General features: G+C 34.1%; 1 protein-coding gene across 1 annotated transcript; it reads left to right on the top strand.

Annotated features, from left to right (window-relative positions):
• Nucleotides 1-2970: 2970 nt before the first annotated feature.
• LOC25485787 (putative E3 ubiquitin-protein ligase XBAT35) lies at nucleotides 2971-9833 on the top strand. The gene is made up of 9 exons (XM_013613271.3): nucleotides 2971-3367; nucleotides 3507-3621; nucleotides 4181-4261; nucleotides 4361-4449; nucleotides 4586-4677; nucleotides 4801-4882; nucleotides 5178-5280; nucleotides 7497-7582; nucleotides 8772-9833. The coding sequence occupies exons 1-9, from the start codon at nucleotides 3266-3268 to the stop codon at nucleotides 9399-9401; spliced, it is 1380 nt and encodes a 459-aa protein (XP_013468725.1). The 5' UTR covers nucleotides 2971-3265; the 3' UTR covers nucleotides 9402-9833.
• Nucleotides 9834-15321: the final 5488 nt, after the last annotated feature.

The raw sequence follows: 15321 nt of genomic DNA, 5'->3' as shown, positions 1-15321 counted from the left end.
TCTGTTTTGATTCTGTTATGGATGAGAGAGAGAGAAAGATTCTGTTTTGAGAGTGATTGTGATTGATTCTGATTTTTCTGACTGATTTGACTGATTGTGATGGATCTGACACATTTACTATTTATAGCCTGCCATGTGTATTGGAGACCCAATGGAAAATTGACACCTGGACTGTTTTGGACTTATGGACTAATCTGCAAAAAAGTTAATATGAGGACTAATCTGCAATAAAAAAAAAAACTAAAAAAATGCAATTAAAAAAAGTATTGGACAAAAATGCAATTTTGGGACTCTTTTGGGGGACCGAAATGTAAATAAAAAATAAAATGAATTAAAATTGGTAATTGGTAAAAAGGTAAAGTGAAACGAAAAATAAAATCAACAAACGGACTAAAACGAACAAATTACCGACATGAGGTATTTTAAAATACCTCCCTGTCGGAATTTTAACAGGAAAAGACCAAAATGCCCCCTAGGGACTAAACTGACTCAGATGCAATTTTTGAAATGATTTTAAAAAGAGACTCAACAATAATTCGTACAGACAAGTTGAAAAGACTCAGAGGCAAACACAGGGACTAAAATGGGTTCCACTGCAGGAAATAACCAAAATACCCTTTTGTATGATTTTTTGAAATAAAATGCAAGAAAAGTAATGCGACGTTTCAGAGAGTTCTTAAATGACTTGTAATGTCAGAAAAGACAGACAGAGGCAGTAAAATATGTTTAAAAAAAAGAGTAAAGATTCAGAGAAAAAAAATAACAGAGAATTGACAAATATCAGTGTAAAAAAAAAAAAAAAATTTGAACGAGTATTTTTAGGTCCAAAATCAGGGTATAACACTAATGGTAGATGGATCAAAGGTTTTGTCCGCAAGATTGGCGCTTGTGATGCTCTTCATGCAGATATGTGGGGTATGTACCTTGGTCTAATGTTGGCTTGGAGGGACGATATTTCTCAGCTTTGCGTTGAAAGTGATTCAAAAATGCTTATTGACATGGTAACAAAAAATTGCAAGATGAATGGGACAACCCCTGTGCTCATTCAGCGTATTCAAAATATTTTGAATCGTAATTGGCGGATTCAGGTTCATCACACTTTGAGAGAAGACAACAGAAGTGTTGATTGGCTTGCCAACTTCAGCCTTACCATGGATTCATGGAATTTTACTATTTTGGAGACCCCTCATAATGAGCTCAATAGTCTCCTCTTTGATGACATCTCTGAAGCTTGTATGTCTAGAAATGTTCGTGTAATTGTTTAGTTTACTCTTTTGGGCTTCGGCCCTCTCTTATACAAAAAAAAAAATTATACAACAAAAGTCAAATTTATAAAACACAAATCAAATAACTTACAAACATTTTTTGATGATCTAACATAACATAAGTGTCATTACATTCCATTTAATGAAAGCTTCTTTTCCTACTAGTAAGTTATGCTCAATAGCTACTTCAAATGGAGAATGATTACAAAGCATGTTTAATTGAAATTAAGTGAGAGAAAAGCTTATACGCATATACTCTTTCTCCTTCAATGTGCGACTCCTACAAATAAATTTTTGTTAAAATAAGTTACGATTATTGATAGAAAAAATATTAATTATTGTTAAAATATAATGATATGTAATTATTGATGGAATCAAATTAGTAAATTTGTAGAAGTGTTGCATTAGAGGGTTTAATTCTTATTAAGAATTGATATTTCAAAATTATAAATAGGTGACATGTATACATGAAACTCACTTAAAAACTCATTTTAAGAGTTCTCCCTAAAACATGCTCCAAGTAACATATGAAATGTAAAAGTTTAGATAAAATGGACATCCACAATATTCATAACAAATTGGTCGATTATTTATCAAACTTGTTTTTTAAAAAATTAGTGGAATCATAATTTTACTGTTAGTTCAAAGATAAGAATTTAACTTTATAACTTTAAGAGTGTGTTTGATATGTAAAAAATTGAAAGGCATAACAATTATACATTATATAATTGTCTTTTACTAAACCCCAATACACTTTTTTTTTCTTTTAAATACACCCATGTTTGGTATCACTATGGGTGTACCAACATCATGACGACCCACCATGATGTTTCGAAAACTACACTCTATAAATTTTGTAAAATCATAGTGAGTCACCGTAATTTTAATATATTCGATATGATACAAAACACACATTGCAAATTGTCTACCATACTAAAATAGTCTATTGTCTACAAAAAAAATTGTAAAACATCATAGAAATTTGTCCTAAGTTATTTTATCTTATGTTGTGATGTTATATCTTTTTTTTGCCAGGTAGTCTAGTATTAGAACTCACATTTTTTTAAGGTGAATAAGTTGGGTGTTCGGCGTTCAAACCTCGACCCCTACATATAATAATGCATATCCCTGCCAACTAAGTTATGCTCACGGGGGCGTTGTGATGTTATATCTAATACTTACTTTTAGCAAATCAATCGTCATAAGATATACTCCATCCATTTCAAAATGAGTGTCGTTTTAACCAATAGTTGATTAGAATAATTTGGTAAAATAACATATCTCTTTATTTTAATTAATGCATTCTTAATCTATATGCAATTGGTTAAAACAACACTCATTTTAAAACGGAAGGAGTAATATATAGTTCAAATATCATCTTAAACAATTGTAAAATAGTGTTTGTATGTTAGACCGTAAGAGAAATGATATTTGTACAATCACTTTTTAACAACTTTTAAAACAACTCTCTCGTACTCACATGTGTTTTTATTATCTTATTCTCTCTCTCTTCTTCTTTCTCTCTATTGTTTTTATCGAATAAAAAGAGAAAGAAAATGATTGTCACAAAAGTTGTCGTTGTACAAATATCATCCTCGAGGGTAATAAGGTGAGATGTTCATTCACTTGTTCCTAGAAAGCGTCCATTTCCTTCTTCCCTAAGAAATCGCCTCCCAACCAACACGGTCCAAACAAACATGTCATGTCACATTAATACATTATTATCAATTTTCTGCATATTTACATTTTTAGCCCCAACATTCTCCCCTAATTATATTTTATCTTCTTCCCCATTTTCTCACTCTTCTATACTACTTTTCCAGGAAATTTTCAAATTTTCCTGGAAAATCATTTTCTCATTCAATTCAAACCCACTTATTATATCATCTCTATTTATTTATTTATACCCCAAAAAATATTCCTTTATTCCAGAATCTATAAATTATAAACCCTAAAAAAAAATCTGATTTTGAATTTGAATTTGAATTTGTAATTTTCGGATGGGACAAGGGCAATCGAAAAGCGAATTGCTCTACCAGCAAGTCAGTTATGGGAATTCCGATGGAATCAAAGCCCTTCATAGAGAAGGTGCAGGTCTTGAGGTAAATTAATTTTTGCTAATTTTTTCATAAAAAATGTTAATTTTATGATTATGATGATGGGTAGTGGTTAATGGTTTTGATCCATTTGATTTTGTTTTTTTTATTGTGATTGTGATGATTTTGTTGTTATTTGATGCAGTGGATGGATAGAGAAGGAAAGACACCCTTGATTGTTGCTTGTATGAATCCTGAGCTTTATAATGTTGCTAAGACTTTGATTGAACTTGGAGCCAATGTCAATGCGTACCGCCCTGGTATTCATCTCATTTTGTTTTGTTATTGTTTTCGATTCCGGTAATTAGCTTATTAGCAAATTATGCTGACTATTATGATTGAAATTAAATGGTTGGTAATTTGTAAGAAACATGAATGTTGTGGTAAATTGCCATTGGATAAAACTTGATATTTAGCATGTGTTTGATTTTAAGTGAATTGATTCTATAAAATTGTTTCCGGTTAAAAGCGAGTTGAACGTAAAGTGATTTATGTTTGGATACATTCATGTCATTTGAGTGTAAAAATCAATTATAGAATCAAAAGCTACAATTTCTAGCTTCAAGTTAGAATCAACTCAACAAGAGAGTAACCAAATATGTCAAATCAATTCTACACTTCCAGGATCAATTTGGACTCCTCAAAAGTGGATCCAAACATATGCTTAGTACTAAAATTACTCTACAGAATTTGTTATAATGAAGTATTGAAGTAAGATAATGTTATCTGGGAGGATGAGCTTCCACATTCCTCAGTTTATATGATCTTTTGTTTCTGCTGTTATCCTCAATTTTTACTAAACTTTCAACTACTGTTTAGGTCGTCATGCTGGATCTCCATTGCATCATGCAGCTAAAAGGGGACTTGAAAGCATTGTTAAGTTACTTCTTTTGCATGGAGGTATGGTCAAGTGTCTATATTTCAGAAATGGTTTGAATTTTAGAGACTCCAGTAAATGTTATTACTTATTAATATGGGATTTACTGTTTAAATTTCCAGCCAATCCTTTGCTCATGAATGATGATTGTCAAACTCCTCTTGAGGTTGCCCGGGCTAAAGGAAACAGCAATGTTGTTCGTGTAATTGAGGTAGCATTTAAACTTTTTTTAACGTTTTATTATTGTGGTACTGTATGAAGTTGAATGGGCTGATTGTTTTCTCTTTCATCTCTTTATCTTGTTACGTAAGTACATAAGTTCTTAAAATGATGGGTACTGTTTGCAGAGTCATATATGCTTGTTCTCTGGTTGGCTGCGGGAGTTTCATGGACCTGGATTTCTAGAAGTTGTAGCTCCTAATTTGGTATCGAGAAAAGTGTGAGTATGATGTGACATGTTGAAGCATCGCAGTTCACTTCTGCATTTTCTATGTTATGGCTAATTAATCTAGTTTTGTAAAAAAAAAATGTGATTATGTTCATTTGTCAATCTTCTTCGCAGTTGGGTGGTTGTTTTACCAGTAGGCTCCCGTGTTCTCACCACGCCTTACAAGTTGGAGCTTGCCGTATATGCTTCTTTGCAGGTACTCCATAATTAGTTAAATTATACTTTCGCATATACAGACACACACAAAATAATAAGTCTATGTTCCATTGACAGGAAGAAGTTTGAACTACTACCTTATTTTAATTTTCTACTACGTGGAAAAATGTTAAACTATTACAGGGACATTGAAATGCTTGTAGTTACTAGTTTTTAGTTTACAATTAAAACTAAGATAAGAATCGAGTTGGTGCTTTTCATTTGGCTAGATATTATTCCCCTATCATAATATATCTATTTGTATGTTCTCACAAAGCATATAATTAAATGAGCAGGATGCACGACCCCGTACAATTATTCCTCTGTGGAAGGCCAACTTAGAAGAACCAAAGCTTCGTCAGTCGGATCCGTCAGTGGCAATTAGTGATAAGACTACCAGTAAATCTCCTACACTTACTTCTTTTTCTTTTTCTTTTCATGTCTATCTTCATTTTTCCGTTTTGGACATCCATGCCTTGTCACAATTAGTTTTGGGTATTTATGTCTTGTTATACTGGTATGTGCATCTAAAGCTTCAATTTATATCCCTTATTTCATATATTAATAATGGTGATAAGAGTAGAGAAAGATAAGGGAAATTGAGGCCCAAACCAAATGCAAATCCAAATTCTGAAACTCACTGGTACAATCTATAGTTCACTGGTATTTGTACGTTTACTTGAAATTATGTGAGTTTGACAAAAAAAACGAGTTTATGTGTGATTAAGTCTGTTTTGATCCTGCGGTCATAAACTCATTAAAGCTTTATTCTAGAGCTATGTTGTCAATAGCGTGCTATAACGGTGTAGCGTTGGGGCGCAATCCTCCACTGCTACGCCATAGGCCCGTGAAGCACCATTGAGAGTAGCGTCAACAGCGGCCGCTATTAGCTGTTGAAAAGCGGCACCATCGCGGCACAATCCCGCTACCGTATCGGTTTGATGGCGGCTATTGCACCCTTTGAGTGACTTAATATTGTATAACCCACATGTATGATTGTTCAATTGTGGCTTTGCTTTTCATTCTTCTTCTCTTCGTGTTGCGATCGTTCCACGATCGTTCCTTGGAGTTTGAGTTCTGCCACTGTTGCCTTGCTCTCGTCCAAGTTCTTCTTCTCTATTTTGTGTTCTGCCATTGTTGTTGTCCTTTGCTCCATAGTTTTAAAAACCGTCTCGGACCGGCCGGTCAAACCGGTCCGACCAGGAACCGGTGGGTATGCCGGTTCGAGTCATATGTCAGATCGGCCATGCAATTGAATCGGTGTAAACCGGTGAGACTCGTATAAAACCGGTCAAAACCGGTGACTCGGCCGGTTATCGGGTCAATCCGGTTTAATGATTTTTTTTTTGTATTCACGGTCATAATTAGTCATTTATTAAATCATAATGCACAATTAATACTGATTAATGCTAATTAAATGCGCATTTCTTTAGGCTTCAACTGATTTGATTTTGATTTTTGTAGAAAATATCAAAATTTGAAAAAATTGTTAGTGACAGGAATCGAACCACAAACACCAGAGTTTAAAAAACGAGAATTTTACCACTACAACAACCACATGCTTGTGGTTTAAACTAAAGTGTATTATATATATAAGTATATTATATATTCATTTGTACAAAAGAAAAACACATTGTTTTTCTTTTTTCAAACACAATACATCTTTATTAAATACAATATTTACATAAATATTATAATCATTATTATATTAATATTAATAGATATGTAAATCAAAATATATTTCTTGTCAACAAAATATAGCTAAAAAATTAATCCTAAGCCGAGTCATCTAACCGAGTTATTCGGTTTAATCCGATTCAATCATGCGGTTCAACCAACGACTCAGTGGTTCGACCATTAACCCAATGACCCAGTACCCCTGCCGAGTCGATGACCGAGCCGAGTTTTAAAACTATGCTTTGCTTTGTTTATGTGCAAAAGGTTGTATTCTCCTACCTTTATGTTTATGTTTGAGTTCTTCTTGGTTCGTTTTGTTTTTCTCCTTCCTTTCTGTTTCTGTTCATGTTTTGTTTAAGTGTTTTTTTTTTGTTTTTTGTAAACTCGGTATATGGTCCAAGGACCGACTAATCCGGGAAACCGAACCCACTGTCCACCAGAGGGGTGGGCTAGCCCACAGAAATTTGCACCAGGAGTATTCGAAACTGAGACCTTGTGAGGTGCACACTCCAAGGTCCCAAAGACTACACCACCAGGCCAACCCATGTGGGTTGTTTTGTTTACTTTTAGACCTTGTTTTTGTCTTTTTTTGATGGGACGTCATTTTGAGTACTTTTAGAACTTCATATTGTTGAGATGCTATTTTGATTACATTCAGCACTTGATTTTGATGGGATGTCATTTTGATTAAATTTAAAGTTTATTTTGATGGGAAACAACACGATTGATTATAAATATTAAGTTTGATTGTCCCTTTAATTTTTTGTGTACTTTTTTTTGTTTTTGAGTATTTATGTATGTTGTTGGAATTTATGTTTACTTTATACATGATATTTTACCCTTTGGTTTTTTAGAACTATGGTTTTCCATACACAGGAGATGCTTCCTTCCTTCTTGACTGACTTCAATTCTGTTGATTTTTATCTGCGCCTTTTCAGGAACACGCCTTAAATTTGGGCCTGCAAGTGAGAATGACAGGCAACAACTTACTTGGTTTTCTAATGCTTGCAAAGGAATGCCGCAGGTTTGTCACATCTGATTACTGATATATACTGATGTTATTCTGTTTGTAAATTTTGCTTGAATCTGTTTTGTGTGTTTTGTTTGAGTTTCTATATACAGTTAATATTGTGCTTATTAACTGTATATGCATGTAACTAATAGGTTGATCCATAAAGAGTATGTTCTTTTCAAAGAAAAAGTTATTAAGATGAAGAGAAGAAACGACAACTAATTTGGAGTATAAGAAATCCTCTTCATTATAGAGCAAAAACCAAAACATCAATGGTCCAAAGCTGCCTTATAGAGCAAAAACCAAAACATCAATGGTCCAAAGCTGCCAAATCCCTCAACATATATGTTAGGGAGACTCCCTTAAAATGTCCAAGTTCTTTAGACCAAATAGAAACCAAGCATCTAATCTTATTTCTATATCAGTACTGTCCCAAAAGAACCTCCTTAAATGTTGAGTTACACTCAACCATAATATGCACCAAAATGTTGCATGGATTGCAAATTGACACAAACTTACACTATATTCTACCAAGTCCAAAACATAAAAACTAATCATAAAATATTGGTACAGGGATCTAAGAAAAACTATAGGCCCAATAATTGAGTAGAACTTATATTTAAATGGTCAGTCATCAGACATGATTATGATAGGATATTATGGCATTATTTGATCCATGTGTCTAACCCCATCTAGTGGGAAAAATACTTCGGTGTTGGCTGTTTTTTTATCCAAGCTACGCCTAACATTCACAAGAAATAGCGAACACTGAATTTCTAAGAGAAACATTGTAAAAGCATGTGAGGACTGGAGTTGATTCCAAGTGCCAGTATACATTCTGATACTGATAAGTGATAACCTTCCCATCAAATGTTAGTTTAATTATTATTTCCTGACATTTGACCTTGGTTTCAGTATTTATACAAATCTTCAAAGCATAAATTAGTATACTACGGCCTTTCCATTTTCTTTATTTCCTTTATTTTTTTGAAGTACATTATTCTTGCATCCAATTTCTAAAACTTTTTATTTTCATATTGATTAATAAAATAAGTTATGATATTTTTCTTTAATTTCACTTTAGTCATTTGCAACCCAGATGAGTTTTGCAAAGGTTTGCATATGAAGTAATAAGCATTTGATGCGTAAAATAACTGGCTTGTTCCCTGCATAATGCTCCCTGAACTTTTGATTTTTCCAGGTAAGTCCAGTATTTTTGCATAATAATCTGCCTACAGTTCCACCAACAGCACCGCCTGATGCTGAAGACCCAGAATTGGCTATGGCTATCCAAGCATCTATTCAGCATGCTCTTCACGAGAGGCCAAGCTTTCCTGATGCCCAGCCAAACTCTGAAGCAAGCTCTTCCATCAACGGAGTGAGTGCAGTGCAAGGTTTTCTTGGCACTCCAAATATAAATGATAGTGAATCTGTAGCTGTTCCAGGTGGCAATACTCAACATGTCCAGAACGATGACAATGTCTCTGCTGGCCATACTACTAGCGGTCTGGATTTGAATCCATCAGCTCCTCCATTTGCTGATGATGTTCAATTAGATGGCCCGGTTCATTATCCGTCCATTGATTTGAGCCCTGTTGATGTATCATCATCTCCACTAGTTGAGAAGCTACCTAATGAAGAAGGGAAAACTGCTGGTGGAAGTGGTTCAACATGCGTGATATGTTTAGATGCTCCAGCAGAAGGGGCATGCATACCCTGTGGCCATGTTGCTGGATGCATGTCTTGCTTGAATGAGGTTAAAACAAAGAAATGGGGTTGCCCCGTTTGTCGAGCTAAGATAGACCAGATCATTAAGCTATATCACGTTTGAGGGTTGAAACAGTGTCGAGAAGCTTACTTTGCTACCACCTGTTATATAAGTAGCAGTACATGAGAGACGAAAATCCATATTCATTTAAAAATATGTTTACAGCAAGCAAAGACAAACAGAAAAATGTAGTATCCACACCTCACAGGTTTTTTTGTGAATAATGTTATTTCATATTTTTTTTTTCTTTCTATGTACTTGTGGGTTCAAATTATCACTTTTGGAAGTGAATTGTGAAACTGGTGTAAGTAATACTGTAATAGGTCTTGAATACACTAAGATTTTGACCAATTTTGGTTTAATATCGAAGAGACTCGGTGAAAAAAGTGGTCTCGGGATACCTGGGATCTGTATTACAACCGATGAAATTCATGTACACTATTTAGATTTGTATTGTGTTTGTTCTTGTATTATATTGCAAAATAGTTTCATGTACCTCTTCTGCTGCTTGAAATTGTTGACAACTATTTAACATACCAGTATATTTACTCATGAGCTGCATCAATGTTTTGAGTTTTTTCTTTGGAGAAGCAAAGAAAAATTATTGAAATAAATCACAAAGCACAAGGAATGCTTTGGATGGAACCAAAATTACAAGCAGAGATAGTTATCAAGTATGTATGACAAAAGAGACCCCACACCAATACAAAAACTCCTAAGCCAACTTGATTACATGGATGACAAAAGCACAAACCAAAATTCACAACAAATACAAAAGCCAACTTGATTACATGTTTGCCAAGTTTACGGTATCATTCAAATTCTAGTTCCTTTATTCTAGTTCCTTTAATAGACATTAAGATCAATAATTCTAAGAATTCTGCTCTTCATCCTGCACATTTTGCTCGCGTCCTGCACTTTTTCCAAATATAATTCTGCGTGAGTTAAGTCACGCAGCGAGACTTAACTCACGCACCTCACAAGCTTTGCGTGACTTAAGTCACGCACCACTGAGCCTATGCGCGAGTTAACTTGCGTAAGTTGGCCGGTGGTAAAAACTGAAGCACAAATGTTTCTTGGACGGTAGTCAATGGTTTTGATTGGATTTTACACGTTTTTCTTAAGTTTTTCACACGTTTTTGGACCTCATTAAGTGGCATATACCTTATACCACCTATAAAAACCCTCGCATACTTCCTCTTTTCCTCACATTTTCTCCTCCCACTCTCTCCCCCTCTTTCTCTTCTTCTTCTTTGCTTCTTTAGTTTCTAGGCTTTTATATACCCCCTTTAGGTAAATACCGATGACTTTTGGGGAAAATAGTGGTCCGTTAAATTGGGGAAAAAGACATCATCCCTTGAGATAAAATTAGGTTTGTTTCCTTTTACTCCTAAAATCTTTTTACCGTGGGTAAAAAGAATCAATATGGGGGTATAAAAGGAACCAAATTTAAATTTAACTCAAGGGTCTTGACGTCGTTTTCCCCAGCAGGACGGATCACTATTTTCCCCAAGAGCTATTGACATATACCGAAGAGGGTAAAATATATGTATTATATAATGTAATGTTTGAATCATATTAATAAAATGAGAGTTATTTTTATTAATTTTGTTTTTTATTTCTATTTATTTTTCGCATTTATTTTATGTTTATGCTTATGTATTGAATAAATAAAATCGATTTTATTTTCTAATTTTGCATTTAATGAATAAATAAATTAGAATGAAAATTGAATTAGTATAAAATCGAATGCATAAATAATTTAGAATAAAATAAAATAAAATAGAATTTATATTTAGACTTTGCGCCATATTGACTAAATAAAATAATTTATTGAATCATATTGAATAAATAAAATATTTTCGATTTTGCACCATATTGAATAAATAAATAAAAAGTAGGCATTTTGCGCCACTTAAAGTTCGCACTAGTTTACACTTGCGCCACTTAACATGTGCAACGCTATTTAACTTGCGCATAAGTTTACACTTGCGTTAGTTAATTAGGCGCTGGGGCATTAGAATTCTAATTCTAAAGTAGGACAAGTGTTCCATGACTATTCCTAGTCTAAACAATACTCTCCTTTGTCCGTGATTATACTATTCTTTTGACACATTTATTTAATTTTAAATATAAGATCCTTTGCAAATTTTTAGATATCACATGCAAAATGATAGCCCTAGAGACCATTAATGACCCAGTCCTTCTTGGAGAAGAGATCAAATCATTTGAATTAGGGCAACTTAGAGTGAACCATCAAATTCGTCCCTGAATTTTTACGGGTCGGTCAAATTCATCCCTCAATTATGCGAAATATCAATTTAATCATTGAATTTGTCACATCTCCATCAAAAGATCCCTCCATCCAAGTGCTCCGTTAGCCATGCCGATGTGTCGCCCTGCATGTTGAGTTGTCTTGTACACGTGGCAAGAAGGAAGCCACGTGTTCAAGGACTAATTTGATTGAATTGGAAAAAGTTCGTTTTCACTTTTTAGACTTATTTTTTTCTGCTTTTCCCATTTTGCCTCTACATTACCCATATCTCCTTCTTCACATTTCAGTCAGAAACATCATAAACATCCTTGATGTAACACCCCGTTACCCAAAAGCAATAAAATAGCATAAATACATCAGAGTAATTTCACAACGGCATGTTACACGTCATTTCAAAATTCCTTAAATAGAAAATAAAGCTATTTAATTCGACATGTTTAATAACTTCAAAGATTATGCAGCGGAAAGTTTGCATTTCAAATAACCACAACAACGGTTAAAATTCTCCAAATAATATCTTGGCATAAAGCCTAACAACAATATCAACCATCAAAGGGCCACATCATCAAGTTCCAAAAATTGATACATAGGAGGAAAACAACAAGAAAATGAATAATAGTTCTCATCCCACGTATCAGAGCCCTAGACACGACATTGAGCCACCACCTACTACTCAGGATCACCTGCAAGTTACCCATAGGAAGGGCAACGTTTTCAAGCAGAAGGGGTGAGATTCACAACAATAAATATAGATATTAAAATCATCAAATGAATCTAACACCCTATTACTTCGAACATATTAATCTTGCAAATATCAATATTTAATTCACAAGCCACAACAACATCACCATAATAATCTATTTAGCAAGTATGTATACAATGTACATATTACCAATAACATCAACAACACATCAAGATCACAATGAATATATATAAATAAATGTATATTCAATATCAACATCAACATCAGATAAAACCGAACAACAACCAAGACTCATGCAAATGACATGACCACTGCTAAGACACCATCTTAGACTTATTAATGAAATGCATTATGCATGTGGTACCAATCAGGACCGAAGCCCTCACCGCTGTTGAGCAACGAGTACTCCAGGACCGAAGCCCTCACCGCTGTTTTATGCATATGCAATGGACCTACTTGTGTATATCTACATACAACTGACCATGCAATGCAACTCCATGTGACTCCATAAAATACAACATGTATGGTTTAATAAATAAATCATACATCATAGCCATCAGCAATAGCAACAACCAGCAATTCATCAATCCATAATAATGCACAATTACATAAAACTATGCTCAACACATCAACAATAAGTTACTACTATCCATGCACGAAAATCAACACTCAGGAACTGAGTAGCTCGCCTCGCGAGCACATCTGCTCGCCATGGCGAGTTCACAAAAACACTAGCTCGCCATGGCGAGTTCAAGGCGAACTCGAGGCGAGTAAAAATCAGGTACTCTCGGGAAAAAGTGACATTTTCTCACTCAAACTCCAATTCTAAGCTCCCTATTCATCTTTTTAACCTAAAACTTTCACCATTCATCATTAATATCATCTACGTACCTTAAACCATCCCCAAAACATCTTATAACAACTTTTCAAAAATCAAGTTTTATCCAGGCTTACTCGCCATGGCGAGTTGGACTGCTCGCGAGGCGAGTGATGAAGTTGCTCACTCGCGAGGCGAAGCATGAATGCTCGCGAGGCGAGCGATGAACTTCTGTACGGGCAGAAATCTGGTTTTTCCCCAAAATCCCATTTTTCTTCCAATCACTCCCCAAATCAGTTTACAGATGCAAATTAACTTTCTGTATGCACTTAGAACCTATTTCTAACATCAAATTCATGCTTACAATCATCAAAACCCACAATTTCAACATAAAACCCAAAATTCCCAATCTTTACCAAAACCTGTTAGACTCAAAATCAGACTTTAAATTCTACACTATTGAAGTAAACCCCACCCTTACCTTAGAAATTGAAGAAGAAATGCACAGCAAAAAGGGGTTCCTCTGGTTTCTCTCTCTTGCTCCTGGTTTTCTCTTCCTTGGTTTGATTTCACGTAAAACTGTTTTCTCACGTACAATAATTCTAACTTCTATTTTGTTAACTTCCCACTTAAGAGTAACTCCCTCCTAATTACACTTAACTCCCCCAAATTCCTAATAACTCCAATTAATTCCCCAAACACCAAAATAATTAATATTTCATACTTATTCTAATTATTATTAAATAAACCATATAATAAAATAATACACCACATAAATCACCCAAAAATTACATATATACAAATATATGCATATATATACTCCGCATAAATCACCAAACATCATATATAAATATATATATATATATACTCCACATAGTAAAATAATTAAATAAATAATTAGGGCGTTACACTTGACCCTTCTCCTTCCCGCTAAAACTTTCTCCCCTTCAAAATCATCATCATCTCCGGCGATTATGACGTTTTTGAAGTTTCTGTGTTCGACTGTGATTAAAGGTAACGCCTTTCCTATTGTTTATCAAGTTTCTGTGTTCGTATTCACTCTATTTTTGTCGCTTTTTTGTTTTTTAGTTTTAAGTTTTGATCATTTTGTTTATTTTGTTTTTGTGATCGTGGATGCTTGCTTTGTTCTTTGTCTTCCAGAAAATGGAAATGCAGAAAGTGCAGAAAATGTTGTTGCAAATGCTGGACAGGTATGACACTTAAATTTTAAGGATCGATTTGACAATTATTTAATTAATTGAAGGACTTATATGATTGATTATGTCATAGTCTAGGGACTAATTTGATTGAATTTGCAATTTCAGGGTGTTGCACCAAGGAGGTATGGTCTTAGAGGACCGGTTCTTTCAGCTAATAGGCCTAAGCAAACACCAATGAGGGGTCCTACACCAACTAATCCAACTCCTCCTGCCATAATTAGAGTTCCATATCCAACCTATGGTCCACCCGGTTAGAATCAACCTCAATTCATGGAGTTTATACCAACCCCCGGATTTTCAAAGAAGTAAAGCTTCATGAAGTTTAAAATATGCTTTAGGGTTTGTAATATTTAGGCTTATTTGAATTACGCCTCATAGTTGTGTTTGTAACGCCCTCTTTGAATTATTTAATTATTTAATTGAGTCTAGAAGTTATTAAGATAAGTTTATATTATATTTATATGATATATGTGTGATTTAAGAGATTTATATGATTGAGGTGATTTTATGTGATTTTATGAGAAGTTATGACTTATTTTATTGTTTAATAAAATAAGATTTGAAAATAAAATAAATATTGAGTTTAGGGGTTGTTTTGAGATTTTAGAGAGTTTTGGAAGAGAAAGAGAAATAAGATAAAGTAGATAGAGGAGATATAAATAAGAAAGACCTAGTTTAGAAAAACATTACGTACGATCAGTTTTTGGAGAAAAGGGAGAAAAGCCAAGAGAAGGGAGAGAGACCAAAAAGTTGCGATTCTCATATTCTAAGGTAAGGGTGAGACTAACTTATAATTCTATTAATCTATATGATTCTGATAATTGTATTTAGCAAGTGTAGGATTGAATTAGAGAAGTCGAAAAACTAGGGTTAATGAGGAAAATTGAGGATTAATTGATGCATAATGGTTAGATTGATGTAGAAACTGTTTACAGACCTTAGATAAGTCATAAGATGATTACAGGAAT

Source organism: Medicago truncatula, chromosome 1 (genome assembly GCF_003473485.1).
Source record: "Medicago truncatula cultivar Jemalong A17 chromosome 1, MtrunA17r5.0-ANR, whole genome shotgun sequence".
In the NCBI taxonomy this organism is placed as follows: domain Eukaryota; kingdom Viridiplantae; phylum Streptophyta; class Magnoliopsida; order Fabales; family Fabaceae; genus Medicago; species Medicago truncatula.
The sequence above is the reverse complement of the archived record's forward strand: the minus strand, read 5'-3'. Positions and strand labels throughout refer to the sequence as shown.

Coding starts and splice junctions, on each gene's coding strand:
- LOC25485787 (XM_013613271.3), top strand. CDS start 3,266: ATGGGACAAGGGCAATCGAAAAGCGAATTGCTCTACCAGCAAGTCAGT. Junction 4,678..4,800: donor AATTTGGTATCGAGAAAAGT/GTGAGTATGATG, acceptor TCTTCTTCGCAG/TTGGGTGGTTGTTTTACCAG. Junction 5,281..7,496: donor AATTAGTGATAAGACTACCA/GTAAATCTCCTA, acceptor GCGCCTTTTCAG/GAACACGCCTTAAATTTGGG.